The sequence below is a fragment of the Thunnus maccoyii genome, chromosome 1 (assembly GCF_910596095.1).
Source record: "Thunnus maccoyii chromosome 1, fThuMac1.1, whole genome shotgun sequence".
Taxonomy (NCBI): domain Eukaryota; kingdom Metazoa; phylum Chordata; class Actinopteri; order Scombriformes; family Scombridae; genus Thunnus; species Thunnus maccoyii.
In genome coordinates, this window is record NC_056533.1 from 16889540 (window position 1) to 16907313 (window position 17774).

General features: G+C 38.5%; 1 protein-coding gene across 1 annotated transcript; it reads left to right on the plus strand.

Annotated features, from left to right (window-relative positions):
* The first annotated feature begins 411 nt into the window (after positions 1–411).
* xkr5b (XK related 5b) lies at positions 412–11600 on the plus strand. The gene is made up of 13 exons (XM_042415492.1): positions 412–607; positions 2934–3023; positions 3116–3221; positions 3466–3632; positions 4294–4427; positions 4699–4777; positions 5064–5233; positions 6443–6554; positions 7846–8013; positions 8151–8341; positions 8572–8655; positions 9635–9818; positions 10903–11600. Exons 1-13 carry the CDS (start codon positions 499–501, stop codon positions 11592–11594), a joined length of 2286 nt encoding a protein of 761 aa, XP_042271426.1. The 5' UTR covers positions 412–498; the 3' UTR covers positions 11595–11600.
* Positions 11601–17774: the final 6174 nt, after the last annotated feature.

Genomic DNA, 17774 nt, shown 5'->3' on the forward strand with positions numbered 1-17774 from the left:
TAGACATAGAGTTTTCTTTTCGGGACAAAAGTAAGTTTAAAGTCACTTGTGAGCATCTTTGTGACTAATAACTAAAATATATTTTCTATTACTTTAATGAAGAGATAAATGTCCTGCTAATTAAAGGCCATTCTGTTTTTATGAAAATTATATTAAGGCAAAGTAAAAGCCCTAAATACCCATGTTTTATAAGACAATTAAAGAGGAGAAGTAAGAGGAAAATGCAAAATAGGCTTGAACATTGAAGAGCATTGTGGTGGTGAGTCCTCAGCATGAAGCAGGACGATGCCTGACCAATAAATACTGATCATTTCAGTCTCACAGATGCTTGTACTCAGTGCTGCCGCTTTAACGGGACGGGCGGTGACGTTGGGACGGGAACACGGAGCTCATAGAGCGGGCTGCAGCAGCTGGACAGCGGTCTATCTGTCTGTTCAGACCAACACACACCGATAACACCGTTATTCTGGGACAGAGAGTTCACGCTTTAATGCCGCTATGAGAGACTACACGGCGACTTCGAACCACGGAGGCGCCTGCATACCGTGCTGCCAAGTTTGCGTCTTCGCCTTTACCGCATTTCTCATCGTTGCAGAGAGGACGGCGCGTGAGTCCTACCTGGGACACGCACACACACACACACACACACACACACACACACACACACACACACACACACACACACACACACACACACACACACACGCACTAGAAATGAGTGTTGTGTCACTAACGGTGTGTTGGTGGTGATGGAAGTGATGGTACATATGTGTGTGCGTGTGTGCGCATCCCTGGTTATATTATTTGACTTTGTTGGTGTGTGCACGCGCATGTATGTTTTTGGGCACAGTATATGATGTACTGTGGGGAGCAGACAGCGGGTGCTCAAGGGATCCGCGCCTGTTCTAGATGAGACAAGAAGCTTTTGCATGTCATATATTAGTCTGTTTTAAAATGTGCAATAATCTAACATTAAGTTAAACATTTGTTCCACTTCTGTGTCTTAATTATGTTGTCATGAATAATAGAGTCAGAACAGAGTCTGCAGCAGTGCGCCTCTTTCCTATATTTATACCCTGCATGTTATGAAATCCTGCATGCCGCAAAACTGCAGACTCACGCCAGAGTTTTCTCCCTCCTCTCTTCTCCAGCTGCATCGTTTCAGCTTCTGTGTGGTTCCCTAAATAAAAACAAAGGGGAGCCATGTTGTCATATTTCAGCGCCCTTTTTTTTTTTGGAGGTGCATGAATGGAGGAGGGGATGGGCGTACCCCAGGCCCGGGCCTAGTCTGCCCGGACAGCCCGCCTGTTTGGCAGTTTAAACGGTTCAGATTACATGGATGGAGGGATGGAGGGAGGAGGCAGAACTGCAGAGTGATGAAGAGGAGTGTCTGTGAGTGTAGCTAGAAGGGGAGAGGTATCTTTGTTGTCAATAAATCTTAGATGAGATGGACAGAGGTCATATGAAAAAGTGTTGGCACTCACAAAATACATTAACACTAAAATGTTTTATGTCCTAGCAGTCAGCCACTAATCAGATAATGTAGTCTGGATTTAACATTTCTGTTAAGCACTGCAACGTAAGCAGCATTGTAATGCAATGTAAGTCTTATTCATATTTAAAACTGGAGTATACTGGTTTCAATATCAAGAGGCAACTATCATCTTTCCTTAGAAATAGTACCGTATATTACAATGATATACAGTAATAAAAAACGTGATTTACAGGAGATCTGTTCTAATCATAATGATCAATTGATTGTGTGTGCAGGCAAGTTTTCTCTAACTAAGTTTAAAGTCCCCCTCCAGTCAGTCAAAAATGTGTTTTCCTTCTTGTTCCTTCAGTTGGATATTTGAGCTTCATTGTGAAGAATGATGTATGTGCAGTTTGACACTAAAAGGCTGTTTTCACCTTCATCTGCTGAAGAAGAAACATTTCTCTATGCTCACTGAAAATCTGAGTTTAAGGCGTGTACCTAATGAGCAGGATTTGTGACATCACAACTAGTCTGGAGCCATTCGTGGTCCAGTATTCAACTTTCACAAGTGTGATGTGGAAACTTGAAGCCTAAAGTGTACATTCACTGAGAACTGACTTTTGCTTTTTACTGAAATAGGAGACAGTTTGTATCCGACAGTTAAACTTTTGAAATGAACAATATTAGCATATTCATAGTTTCTAGAGTTTCTTATGAGGGAGGAGGAGTAGATGTCATTTTAAGGATTTTAATGAGATAATTTTTTTTTTTTTTGTGGAAAAACCATATTAGACACAAATAATTATTTAAAGTGTTTTATATACATCTTAAACATGTCTGGAGGGATCCTTGATGTTACTTGTCCAGTGGTGGAAGAAGTTTTCAGATCTTTTACTCAAGTAAATGAAGAGATACAAGAATTTAAAAACACATTACAAGTCATGCTTTCAAAATCCTACGTAACTTAATTTACTCTAAAATAAAGAGGCATTATCAGCAACATACTAAGTGTATTAAAGTGGCAAATCAAATGGCCCCCATCAATGTTATTATATATTACATGAGTATTACTGATGCATCAACATGTAAAGAACACATTGATGATAATGATGATTAATGATGCAACTGGACAAAGTGTAGCTTATTTTCTAACTACTTTTTATACTGTTAGGTAGTTTAATCTTTAAGAATACACCATATTAATAAACAGATACTAAAACCCTAATCTGCAAAGTACAGTAAGTAGTAATTACAGCTGTCTGATAAATGTAAAAAGTGCAATATTTCATCCTGAAATGAAGTAGAAGTATACAGTAACATTGAATAGATTCCATCACTGGGTTTATCTGCCCAAGTTTATGTGTTTTTATTACAGAAACAGAGTACATCCTGATCATAAGTGTGTTGCTGTGCAGCCTGTTTATACAGTACATGTGTTTTTCTCCTGTTTCCCCAGTGATCTACTGTTTTGTGTACTACCTGTGGGTGGGTCACAACTACTGCTACGCCCATCTTGCCGCATTCACTGCACTGTTCCTGCTGCCGGGTGAGATTATATCAACAAGACAACCACAATAACAACTAGATAGAATGATAGATACGTCATATTTTATTTATGTTTCATTCTGTTTTTCCCAGGTTGGGGTCCCCAGTGTCTCAGCTACCTGTGGTACCTGTCAGATGGACGCATCCGCAGAAAGTCTCTCATCTGGACCCATGTACTGCACCTGGGTATCTTCAAAAGGTGGGATGACTTTATGTATGTGTGGGTAAATGAGGGCCAAAATTGCTTTAATTGGTCAATGAACAATCACATTGATGCCAGTGCTAACAGGTAGCTGGTTGACGAGGAGCAGTAAAGAAGAACAAAATAAAAATATTTGTTTAATGATGTATGATGAGTATACAGTATGTTGACATTTCCTTTTTCCTCTCTATCAATCTATCTCTCACTCTGTTTTCCATTTATCAATCTCCGGCCCTCACAGGCTGTTGCAGTGTATGTGTCTGCCAGATGAGGATGTGTACAGTGAGATCATGCAGCAGGCTGATGTATCTGCCTTACGTCTCTTCGAGGCGTTGGTGGTCACCCTCCCCGAGACTCTGCTGCAGACCTACGTGCTCATCTGTACTGATATAGGAATCAAATCTCCAGGTAGAGCAAGAGTCAACAGAAGTTAGTTAGTATGTATTAGTAGGATGAGAAGGAGTGAAGAAGCACATATAGCTTTGAGTGTGATGGTAGTAAAAGTACGCCCAGTATTTGTTGAGGTTATCAAATATTTGCATTTAAAGGGTTTCTGGTGATATTAGACTATGGATCATCTGACAAGACTTATCCTGCAATGACACAATAACAGCAAAATACATTTAGGTAACTGTTTTAGGGGTATGAGGAATCTCTGGTGGTCCACACACCACCATCGAGAGAGCTAGTGCCTGCTGAGATGCAGCTGTTTCTTTATATGTTCATATATGTTCATAACTGGTTCTGTATGAGCTAATGTGAGGCTCACTAATGGAAAACAACACATATTATCACAATAAACTAAAGTTACAGGGAGTATAATTAGTCTGGTTATCCATTTCCTGCATCACATCTACACCACAATAGATTCATTACACACTAATGCGTTTATGGGAAAATGTAATATTGAAGTCCTGGAAGAGGCGACTCCTCTGACTGTCTGACTGCAGAACAACTTCAGACTCTTAAATCTATTGAGAAAATATAATTTACTGTGTCCATGTAGGTTCCAGATTTAAAAAAGATAAATATGGATTAAAGAAACCTTCCTGCCCTCTCTCCCCTCCAGCCTCAGTATGTTTTGCGGTGTGTTTGTTATCGCTTGCCTGGGCCTTGGTCCTCTATGCCCGAGCCTGTTCACTCATCAGACCAGGACACCTGCAAATGACCCCTGCTGCCATTCTCTGTCGACTGCTATGGAGGGTGAGCTTATTTAAACAACCTCACAACAACCATTATGTACAACATAAGATCCCAGCAGAGACTCAACGTCATCTGCAAAGTCAGAGCAGTTTCTGTTGCCCCCCCCCACCTCCTGTTGTTACTTAAAAAAAAGCAAAATCCAACCCAAGTCTATATCTATCTACAACACCCTCAATATAACAGTATTAATATAATGATAAATATATTCATATATGTGTTGTTTATAACTGTGTATATGACACATATGACATGTATCTTTCTCTGTCTGCAGGTTGGTATGTTGGGATCTCGATTTGCTGTTCTCATGCTCTTCACACGTATCTTCAAACAGTGGATCCTAGGAGTTATTGGTGAGTCCAAGGCTTCATCTCAAAGGTCCTATTTGTTGAATCTTAACAGTCCATTTTCTGTTGGGTAATGGCATGATAGGTGTGTTTGAATGAGTGCTGGTTTCTCAGCCAAACATATTTAACTACTGCAGGGTCACATCATAGAGATTAGTCTTGTTGAGGTCGCCTTGTCATGGTAAACCTCCGCCGTCAGTTTATAGTTAGCAATTTGTCTGAAATGGTGTGTTTATGTATAAATGTGAAGTAAAAATTTTTAAAATGATGTATGTGTGTGTGTGTGTGTCAGGTGTACACTGGCTAGGTGCAACTTTCTGGATGGTGTCTCAGCAGACCGACATCATACGTTCAACTAGTCGATGGAGACTCTTCAACCTTGTTCTGGGAGCCATTCACATCTTCTTTTTCCTCAATGTGAAGTACGGTCAATCCAGATACCGTATGGCTGGGTTCTACCTGGTAAGTGGATGTTTGTGGTCTCTACTTTTTAGATGAATCAAAATTCATGGTCAATATTTATTTCGTATGCAGGGGCTCTGAAAAAAAAACAGCAACACTGTGACTCAACTTTTGATAAAACATAAAAAGAGAAAAAAAATTATTTGATGAAAAGAATTATTTCCATGTTTATGAAGTAAAAAAAATACACAAATTAACTTTTGAGTCCATCCCTTTCTGCCACTTAATATGCAAGTAGTTCCCCAACAGTCAGTATAACAGTGCTGATATTTGATGTAAAGAAACAGCTATGTGCTTAAACAGAATTTGAGAAAATATGAGACACATTAAAGGATAAGGTTGGTGATTTTCTATATTTTTTATATTGTCAATAAATCTTGGGTGTAGAGCCACACCAACAATGAACTGATCTACTTACAGGTATTGTTTGTGTATCCAAAGCCTGATATATCGTATTCCTCTGTGTTGTAGACCTCTGTTGTCTGAAAACTATTAAAAACAGTGAGTCAGTGAGTCACATTATAAATTTCAGCACTCAAGAGTGATATGTAGCACAACAAGCTAGCGAAGCTCTGTAAATGGAACCTTATGGAGCCACACAAGGAATCTCTCTCCTGAGAGTTACAATCTTATCACCATTTTTACTCTTTGGATCTTTTTCTAAACATACTACAGTAACCATCGTCTTCAGGGATGAAGGAACATGTCACACCGTGCAGCAGTGTGACTCATTGACGTGTTTTTAATACTTTTTGGACAACAACAGAGGTCTACGGCACAGAGGAATAAGCTATATCAGGCTTTTGATACATGCATAATACTTGTAAGGATGAGTTAAATGTTAGTTTGACTCTGCACATGAGATTTGTTGACAATAAGAAAAAAATAGAAAATCACTAGGTTTATCCTTTAAATACATGGGTTAAGTATGAGACAATAAACACTGAAAGAATTTTTGTATATACTGATGGTGCTTTTTAATATGAAAATGAATCTGGTCCTGTTAATCTTAACGTGGCTCTGATAACTGCCAGCTGTCCACCAAATGGCACATATAAGATGGAAATGTTGCCTCAGTGTTATTTCTAAGATACTAGTTGAATAACAGTCAGATATAAGATGAGTAAACAACACAAGATGTAAATGTAGCAGTCAAATATAACAGCTAAATGTTTAAGTTGAGGTAACTATCTTTCTGTGTTTCCTCAGGCTATGTTCTTAGAGAACGCTTTTCTTCTCCTGGCCTCCTCCTGGTTGTTCACCATGGTGTCATGGGACACTGTCGGCATCCCAGCTGCAGTGTTCTGCAGCTTCCTTATTGGTGAGACACACACAACCACATACTGTATTCATGTTCAAGTGCAAACACATTCTCTCTTTGGTCAAGTCTTATTTTCCACAGATGTTTGTTCTAAGACATTTATTGATTTATTTAGTAGCAGAACTACTTCACAGAGTGAAGAGTGAAGTTTATTAGACATCTAGTAACCATAGTTTCAACAGCAGTCAAATGAATATATTTACTTTTTGAAATACATTCATGTAATAACCCTGATTTTGAGTCATACTGGAAAAACATTTGAGTATTTTAACCACATTTTGCCTGTTGATTAATTAAGTGAGATCATATTAGCTTCAGATAAACTTTTAAATACATTTTTGCACAGAAGGAGGGCTGTGGAGTTTGTCCCTCATCACTTACATTGTAAGTGCATTATGAAGAAATCTCTTAATGGTCAGTATGAACAGGAGGAATGATTACAGAGAGAAAAACATGTTTCAGTGTTCATATGGACACCTGAATATTGTTTAAGACACTTGAGAAAGTGTGAAGCTATGCTTTAAATAGCAATGCACATGAACAAAGACATGAGGAGGAAACTACATGTAAGAGCAGGATAATTCACATATTTGCACAGCACAGTAATCTCAAGTGTAGGTTAGGTAAGATGGACAATATTCCCTACACAGGTACTAATTAAACACTCCAAAGAAGAACAAACCAGAAACTACTCACAGTATATCAGAAACACACAGCACCTCATCATCATCACCCCTCTAAAGCCTGTCGCACTCCAACTGCTCAGCCTACCCACTTCTGAAGGTGCATTAATTAAACCAGCCAATAGGTGGCTGCAGCACATCTGGGAATCAGGTGGCAAAATTTGTATCCAACTAATATTAGAACTTGTATAGATCAATACATTCTGAACATCCTATTTCCACGGTCCGGTTACAGTTCCAGCCTTTCTAACATCATATTTTAAATTATTATCTGTCATGTAGACGTCCAATCAACTTTCACTTTTCAACCACATTTTGCCCTTTGATTAATTAATAGAGATCATTTTTGATCTCAGCTATGATGTCCTCGAGATCTGATTGAACTGATTACATCAACTATGAGGTAAAGTAACAGGATATGAATAAGGCTCACAGATGATGGATCATGGTTTTAGCCTCTCATGTGTTTCAGATAGGTTGTTTTATGATTTTCAACGTGACTGTCAGTAGGATGCTTTTCTTTGTTTTATTTTGAGATTCAGACATTTTTTATGCACTTGCACGCTTCCATCTCAAGTCCTCCCTGTCTCTCTTCTCTCTTTCTCCAGGTTTGATAGCGTTGGTTCTGTATTACCGTTTCCTCCACCCGAAGTCCTTTGAGATCTTTCAGAGTATTCGCCACAGGGGGATAGGTGGAGCCTGCACGGAGCGTGGATCAACACTCTCATTGGAGGAAAAAGTCACACCCACTTTCCATCGTCATGCAACACTGTCTGGTCTGTTTTCTAAAGCAATCAATCAATCAATCAATCAATCAATCAATCTATCTATCTATCTATCTATCTATCTATCTATCTATCTATCTATCTATCTATCTATCTATCATAATGACTGTGGCTGTTAATCTAATCAGGTGGTGCGACCCTCATGGATCTCCCTATCCAATGGGAGGGCTGGAAGCATCACCACTGGCTGCTGATTCGCTTGGCGCTAAAGACTGGGGATGTATCTACGATCTGGTCGGCATATGGTGAGGGAGGGCTGGCCGGTCTCATGGGTCTGTCTGAAGAAGTTCACTCCCCTGATGAACCTTGTATGCCTCAGGTTTGTTGTTTTGTTCAGGTTTCAGTGGTGAGACCTCTCTTGTCACATGATCTGTTATGTGTTGCATCACTATTAGTGAGTGGTTTCAGTATTAGTTTCAGTGGAAAGATTTCACATGTCACATCATGGGAAAAGTTTTCTTGGAGTAAACACTGGCATGTGGCCTAAATGTGGTGACTTTAGAGATATAACAGATTTTATTGTTCTTTCTCGTTCTTGTCATTTGTCAGCTTCCACCTATTCAACCGCAGGTTCCACAGATCTCACAACCAGCTCCTACACCACCTCCACCACAGGTGACCCAACCTCCACAGGCAAGATCTTTATTTAATTTATCCCTCACTTAAATGATCATTTTAACTAAGGACACAGCAATATACTGTATCCTGTATAAATATACATAAGTTAAAGCAGCCATAATCAATATTTTTTACAATAACAATGTAATAAATGTGTAGTGAGACAGGCTCCCCTCTTTATGGAACTTTATAACAAGATTCAGGTCATTGTTTGGTTCTCCGGCCTGCTACTTCTGTTTTGGTTCACTCTCACCACCCTCGTAGCGTCGTTTTCAGAGAAAAAGCTATTGAAACTCACTGTACATTTCCTGCTCAGTGCCAATGGACACAGTTAGCAACTAGCTGGTAAACATAGTGGTGCATTATGAGCTAAAGAGCCAAATATTTCCCTCAGAAGTTGATAAGAGATCAAAAACAGAGCTAAAGGAGAATCAATATTAGACTTACATTCACCAGGTGAACAGAAACACAACTTCAAATGAATGATAATTTTGCTGTGCAACTGCTGGATGTCTAAATTAGCAACAGTTTGCTAACAAGTTTGCTGTGCCAACTCAAAAAATGATGATATATCAATGTTCAGAACTTGTTTCTGTTGATCTCAAGTGGCCAAAAAATCAGACTTTTGTGGACCCTAATGGTAGTATCAAAAAGACACAGGGGACACTGAGACGAATGAACGGAAAGCAGTATATAGACTGTACCATTTTTAACTGGGATTAGCTTATGTTGCTCCAAACAAAAAATACACGCCCTCAGACAAATTGTAGAATATGTTTTTATAATAGCTTAAAAATTCTAAGTAATGGCTTTAAGATTCTTGTTTGTGTGTAAAATGAACGTATTGATGTAAAGACTAATTCAGTAGGACAGTGGAAAAACATGTTGCAACCCATGTGGTCATGAGAACAAACATTACTAGGCTCAGCCTTCAGGATGGCTACTGAAAGGTCTGTCAGCAGTCTGAGTCTTAGTCATCTGTCTTGCCCCACAGGTGAGAGAGGTGGTCCAACCACCAAAACCAGCTCACTCCAGTGTAATCGCCAGACCCGTGAGAAAAGCTCCTCCCACAACAATCCAGGATATTAGAATGTTTCCAGAGGTCATCCCAGTCCAGGAGGTCATTCCTGAAGAGAGTGCAGAAGAAGAGTCCAGCGCTCAGCAATCAGAGGAAAAAGGTTAGATTCCTGATGCACATTGAGCTTGCTAATGAGTGCACACACACACAAACAGTCACCAGGGAAAAATAAACCGCTGCTCAGTATTGCCCTGGATCACCTTAGATCCCAGAGGCAGACACTACAGGTAGTGGACTTGATCCAACAGAGGACCTGTAGCGTCCCGTCGTTAAAGCTGACTAAACATCAGTGCCTCGGGCAGCTGCCAAAAGTTTGACGGGTGGTGCAGATGGGTTGATGTCAGCGTAGGGGAATCACAGGAGTGATGTAATGTGCAACCAGGTCACTGAATGCTCCAACCGATGAGTATTCATCCCACTGGCCGTGTATGATTGGCCATGAATAAATTAACCTTCTCTGTTACAACATGGTGTGATGGTGCGTTGTTGAATCAGTGCAGCACATTGTGTGTCTCCAAACTGGATGTTGTACCCAACAACTGTATTGTGTGGTTGCATTGTGTTCCAGCATTTAGCTCATTTGTTATTATGACCTGATCACACATTCATCTGTTACCAGCCACCTCCCACAGGGTGAACTTTTGGATGAGGTGCCTTGTCTGCTTCATTCATTGCACATCTTTAAAATTTCTGGGTTTGAATACCAAGACAGCACCACAGTCTGCACTGCTCAGACCTGCCTTCCTGGTATCCACAATCATGCTGTCAGTAATTTTGCTGCTTTAAATTTGGTAGTTTGAGGTAATTCACTCACAAGCAGAGCAAGTGTGGAAATGCTGTTGCTGTTGCAAGAAGAAGTTTATGCAGTGACACATATACAAATGATATGGGAAGATGATTTCTCTGCAGAAATGTATTTTTCTGTATTTATATGTATATATTCTGTATAAAGTATTTTTCTGGTCACTAAGTAAACCATCAGTTTTATCTTTTAATCTTAACTAGACTCAGCATTCAAAAAAGTATTTTATGTTCAGACTTATTTTTGAAAATTATAATAGAAATCTTCTGTAGCCATTGTAGAAGTGGTTATCTCTTGCATGACATTCTCTGTAGGAAATGCGCATATCGTTTTAAACACAACTTGCACATACCTTAAACTGAATGTGGTTTCATTTTCAAAGGTGATGAAGACTTTCAGAGCGCTGCTTACGGCTCACCTACAGTTTCATCTCCCCGGCAACCAGGAAGTCTCCGCCACATCGACAGCAATGCTGCAACCCTGACTGAGGCCTCGTCCTCTGCAGGTTCTCTGGACATCAAGACTCCCGGCTGGTCACCTGAACGACGATCCCCTCTCCTGATTGGTTCCCCAGAGAAAAAAACATCAATGCCCGGAGAGTCTAGCACTACACTGTACTTCAGCGCGGATGCACAGTCTCCCTCCAGTGGAAGCTATCTCGGCTGGGGCTCCGAGTTGTCGCCCATCTCCAGCTACAGAAGTCCTTACCGCATCAGGGAGGCTCGCTTCGTCACATCCACCCCGCGACTTGAGGCTCGAGCTGGGGCTGAAAGTCCAGTCCTGACCCCTGTCATTGTCACCCCTGCCACTCCAGGTACAACACCAGGCCCTACCCCTGGTGGGACCCCCAGTGCTTCAACCCCTGCCGCTTCAACACCTGCAGCTTCAAGTCCTGCCGCTTCAACACCTGCAGATTCGACTCCTGCTGCTTCAACACCTGCAGCTTCAACTCCTGGTGCTTCAACTCCTGGTGCTACTGAGCCCAGTACTCCAATCATTCCACTCACTCCAGTCATCTCCCACGCTCGAAAACAGATTGTCCAGTTTGTGGACAGTAGAGAGAGGGCAGTGTAAAGAGGATGGGGGTAAAGGGGAGGGGAACATCTGGGTGGGGAATGATGTATTTTTCAGTTTAGCAGTTAAAGATATACATGACTTCATGCATTAACTAACTGGGGAAAGGCTTGGTGGGGAGTAGGGGGGGTTTTCAGCTCAGTTCTTGAATCAGTTGTTGAAAGGATATGCAGTATAAATTATTATTTACGTTTTTTCCCCTGACATGCAGATACAAGGTTTAAATTTGCAGAGAGTGTTGGTGGTTGGTTGGCACAGTGGTGCCACAGTGGAAAAAACACGCTTCCTAATACCAGTACCTCTGGCTTGTTCCAACTAACACAATTAGCAGTAATTGTTTATGTGTGGGAAGTCAGTGATGGACCAGGTCCTTGTTGCTGTACTAGCAACTCCTGGTTTTAATGGAGTGCTCACATGGAGGAAGGTGGGATAGTATGACCCTCCTCACATGTTACAGCGAAGCTCCTTGTTAGCAGGTGAAAAGGAAGCATCTGGCAAATCCATGTGTATCAGAGACACGTGTGGCCGACTACTTCCTTAGAAGATAGCAGTGACAAAGACGGCTTGACAAGGGAATCAGTTAGAAATTGGGGAGGGGAGAAATGAGAGCAAGGACTTATAATTTGTGTATTATTTCAGTTCAGTAAAGACCAGTTGATGAAAAAAATTCACTATGGACACTACGGATAAGTGTTTACAGAAGATTGGATTTGGGTTACTCATCAAAAGAATACACTGATAAAAATTCACAGGTGCTAATGAAGGGAGGGTATCTCTTTCTTCATTTAGATAAACCCCTACGCTTACGATTTCTGATCATCTGAAACTAACCATAGAAAAACTAATGCAGTTAAGTCTTAGGTCTAAAGGCTTATTCAGGCAGTGCAGTCAGCTGATAAAGAAATGATCATAATTATAATGATATTGGAATTATAAACAATCATGTTAATCAAGACAAAGTTACTGAAGTGCTAGTTGGATCTCAGCAAATATTTGTTTTAAATGAACCAGGTAATTAAAGCAGTTTACAATAAACATCAAATGTTGTCTGCTGGTGCAGGATCTCTTAAAGAAACACCACTCACCAATATCTCTTTTTTTAAATCAGTTAAACTAGTCTGATACAATGAAACATATGATTTGTCAAGAACTATATGATTAATGTATAATAAATGCAAATCCAGGCGCACATTCAAAGTCACTGATGTTATTATGCATGCAAATGCTTATTATGATTTTTACAAAACAGTACAGTACGAGCTCGGTGTTTACATACATTACTGTCATACACAAGGAGACAGAATCATGTGTTTTCAGTTTGTAGAGCAGTAAAATCTGTAAACTGATGTGTTTGTCTTTATATTCACAAGACCATCAGACAAAAGACAAAAGGTTGAGGGAAATTTCTGTGCTTTCCTTTGCGAAACAGCAATAATTTCAGTCAGTCAGCACTTTACAGCAGAGAAGTTTATTGTTAGCCAACAGAGTGGTCGTAACATTATCTTCTGTAAGTGACGCTACTATTATAATGCAGGAATCAATGGGGATGTGATAAAGGAAATTAAGCAATATGAAACATTAGATGAGTTTTAGTCATTGTTTCCATTATTACAGTATATGCATTCAGTTTTACTCTTTTAGTAATTCTATCAGTTTGCTGATGACTTGTTTTTGTCTTTTAGTGATTGGATATTCGATATCAGACTAATCTTTTATTTGTTTGTTTTGAGTGTATGAACTGCAGAAATGTTCTATCTCTAAATAAATATATTATATTATAATATTATATATTTATATTATATAATAGAGTTTAAACAACTTACCTCCTATATTTTCAATATTCCAATATTTTTTCAGAGTGATTGCAATCAAGGGACAAAATGAACTGTTCATTTTAGCGACAAAGAAAGAAGACCTTAAACATTTCTGCAGGACATTATGATTGTGAGGTAGCTTTTATGAACACCTTTGACAATCACATTTTGTTTTAGTTTTTTGTTTTAGTATGAAACATGATAAGATATAATGCATGATCACAGCAGATGTTTATGTTAATGACAATGGCAGCAAACCTGTATGTGCTGTGATGGACACATGAGGTTTTTTGCAAGCTAACGCCCCAAATTTAAGAAAAAAAAACAGTATTTTACATCACTGCTTACTTATTTGTCGATAAAATTGTTTTGCTGCATGTCCTGAACAATTCACATTGTTTCGGATTGTTGGCATCTTCTTGGTTCACATTACTTTGACTAACGATCACAACAAACAAACAAGTTGTTGTCAGTGTAGCTTCAAGGCACAGGAGGAAACAATGTACTTGTCTTGTGAAGAATGGAATGCAAGTACTTGTAGAGATTATACCTAAAATCATGTTGCGTTTTTTTGTATTGGCAATGTGGCTTATTTTCCTTCCTTCAGAGGGAAATGACACCAAAAATTCCTTTTTTTTGTTTAAAATGAGAGGAACTACTTCCACAGATGTAGACAATCCATCACTGTAAACATGACGCCTGATGTTCATGTTGTCAAAATGTATTTGTTCTTCAGTTGTGCCACAGTTAAGTATTTTCACATTAGTGCGCATGTAACAGTAAACTCTTCTGACACCAACAGGAACAAATGAAAATGTCCACTAGACGATAATATTTCATAGAACTTTACTGTCACATTCATGTGTTTTTTAATATTTATACCTCTTTGTTAGCTTAGCTTTGTTGATTTAAAGCATGATGTGACACCAGATAAAGTTAAACTAGTTTGCAAACCAATTACAGCATTTACTGAATGACTGTAAGAAATATAAATAGACAAAAATAAAGAGGTCTTAATCACATTAGTGTTCTCCACTCACATACGATGGGTGTTGGGCTTTACTCTTTCCTCTCTTTCACCTGTCCTTCCTACCTCAGATAAACAGAATCCCCTTGTGACAAATTGGATGATCTGTTTTTCTCATTATTATTTTCCTTTTACTGTTATTGTTAATGTTTTACACAGTGAAAAATTAAATTACTCACTGTGGGACTAAAAAACACTCTGAAAAACATTAAAGCATTTTTAATAATGTAGCTACCCGACGGACGGAAACTGAGGAAAGGGCTGAAGTTCAGAGTACACATGTTACATGAAGGGAAATTTAGGAAATAATGTGCTGCTGTGAGTTTGTTCAATGCCAATATTATGTCATATTATGAATGTTATTTATTTTAATATGTAAAATTTCACTGTAGTCATAGAATGTGATATTTAACAGTCTTCCATGTATATTTGTTGTTCTGCTCTGTTTTACTCTTTCTTTTAAACAAAATATGAACTATATATATCTATAATATATCTATAATGAGCAGTTAAATGGTTGAGCTGCTTATATTCGAAGATGATGATGGAATGAAAGTATATGGAGACACATGCTTTTGGCAGAATTAGCTTATCAAACTGTATCCTTGCTGATTGATGAAGGAGTCACTGCATGTTACTTGTTCATACAGCCAGACAGAGAAATGTATCTATTCCCGTAGAAAAAGAAAGCACCTACTGTTACGACTCACGCACACATTATGGTAGACAATGCACATGCAGGAATGTATGTGTACGCAACAGCAATAAGCCAGCTAATGAAATGTATCTTATTGCACTATTGAAAAAAAAAAAAAGTACGCACACGCTTTAGACTGCAATCATGCCTTGGCTCGATCATCATGAATCAGCAGCGCTTTGCCTTGTAGACGACAGTTTTAGCTGCCATGCTTGCCTCATATACGTGTATTGCCTTATATTAGTACAGTACGCTTTGCTTTGTCTACCTGACGTGTATTATATTTGCTTGTGTATCTAATTTGACTAATTTTACTAATTTGAAATTTGACTATATATGTTTTTTTGTTTAATTTGGACATGTTAACTGTTTTGAGATGTGTTTGACAGCTACGGTTCAGTATTTCAAGGTTTTGTGCTGAAGTTTCACATGTGAAGTTGTTTAAAGGCAGTATAGTTTTCACTGATAAACCTGAATTTGTTTGCTGATTGAGTGTAACGTCACCTAATCACCGGACGGCCTCCATTTATCGACATGCATCACCTCTTCTGTACAAGGATGTCCACAGAGAAGCTGTGGTTGGTGAGTCATTAACTGTGCTATTGATGTGACAAAATAAAGTCATTAGTCATGATCAAGAGTCCGATGTGTTGTATTTTATGAACTTTGATTCATTTAATGTCTGATGTTTTGAACTCATTATGGGCTTTTACACAGGAACTTGGACTAGTCTTAGTCTTTGGTGTAAATGATACTGTAAATAATACATTTTAAACTCAGTTAAGTCTGAGATATCCTTTAGAATTACAGTATACCATACAACATAATAAAATATAACACATAACAGCAGCTCTAGTACTCATGTCATAATGCAATGAACATATGACATATTACATGGTGTCAGGGTTGATGCCTGGTGATTAAACACATTGTTCTTTTATTTGTTTTTAAAGCTCTGGACTGGCAACAGGTTACATCTCTGAACTGCTCATCCCCTCCAGACCCCTCAGATCTGCTGACCAATCACTGCTCTCCATTACACGTACCCAGTTAAAAACAAAAAGTGATCAAGCATTCTCAGCTGTCGGCCCTGAATTGTGGAATAGTTTGCCGCTAACGATTACAGTGCTGTTTGTGTTGAGATTTTATCTGATTTTTTAAATCTCATTTATGTCTGTGTTGTTATTCTGATCCTGTGTTTTTTTGTTTTATTGTAATCATCAATCACATAATCCTATAATTTAATCCCCCTGTAAAGCACTTTGGAAAACATCTGTTGTTTTTAAATGTGCTCCATAAATATATTGACTTGATGTTGATTTATGATTATGCATAATGTAAGAATATCAGTGGAAATAAAGATATAAAAACATGAATCAGAAATTAGAAATTAAGTAATTGTCAAACATTGAACCTGCAGTTTTTGGGCCCCTGCAGTCTTTTGTAATCATTATACTAAAAAATGACATACTTATGTCTATAAGGTGGTCAAATGACCCAGCATGCAGTGACACAACCCCAGACTGTTGCTACTGAGGATCCGTTCTTCAATAATATATTAATAGAAAAAAAGATGATTACGTCTGTTGAAAGCAGAATGTGATCTTGGTCACTCTGTCTGGTTAAATAAAAAAGTGCTTTTGTCACACTTTGAAATTTAGGCTCTGCTCTTACACAATTTGCTTGGTAAAATAATGATTGAACATGATGTGCTGTGCTGTGGTTACAATATTTTTCCTATCTCATCACTTTGAAAGTCAGATGACAGGCTGATTAAAGGAAGAGAAAGTAACTCAACTTCTCTGTGGTCAATGATCCAGAGCATGACAGTGACACAGCCAAAAAAAGGCTCAAAGTCAACATCAATTCAAAATCATGAGACACTTCTCAAACAAATGAAACTATTAGTCAAATAACTCCATATATATATATGTTGCTGTTCATGCATTATAAAAATGTCCTCATCATTATACATTTCACTGAGTGCATCTCTCTTATATCTCAAAACATACTGTGTTTTAGTCCATGTAAGTATCTTAGAAGCATCTTAATCAACAAGAAAACATTATAACAGAATAATTACATCAACATAGATGTTAATGTTGTAGTTATTACACCACTAAATGCACAGACAATTAGGGTATACTGTATGTTTGATTGTCTCTCATAAAGTAATCTCTTATCCAATTACCTTTCTTCAACTTTTCCAAAAGGACATTTTAAGTTCGAAGAATAGCCTTTAACCACAACTTCTAACCCCTCAAATAATAACAAGTGACCTTCAGACCTGTGTTTGTTAAGCATTATAGCACAGAAACTAATATGATTTTAAATTGACAGTTAAAAGTATTCATAACTAGGATGTGATAATGACTTAAGATAAGCAATTTAAATGAGTTAGTGATGTTTATTAGTTGACATGGAACAGTAGATGTGCAGACTTCTTAAATGTTATCTAGATGTTGGGATTTGGTGTCACTATTGACAAAGATGGACTAACTAAGCAGGCCTACCAGGACCAAAGGGTCCTCTAAGCCAGAACATCTTTTTGGATTGACTGTTACTGTCATTTCTCTCAAAACTCACCTTTTTAAAGTCACTTTTAACTCATGCTCAGCTCTTAGTCCAATACTTTTAAATGA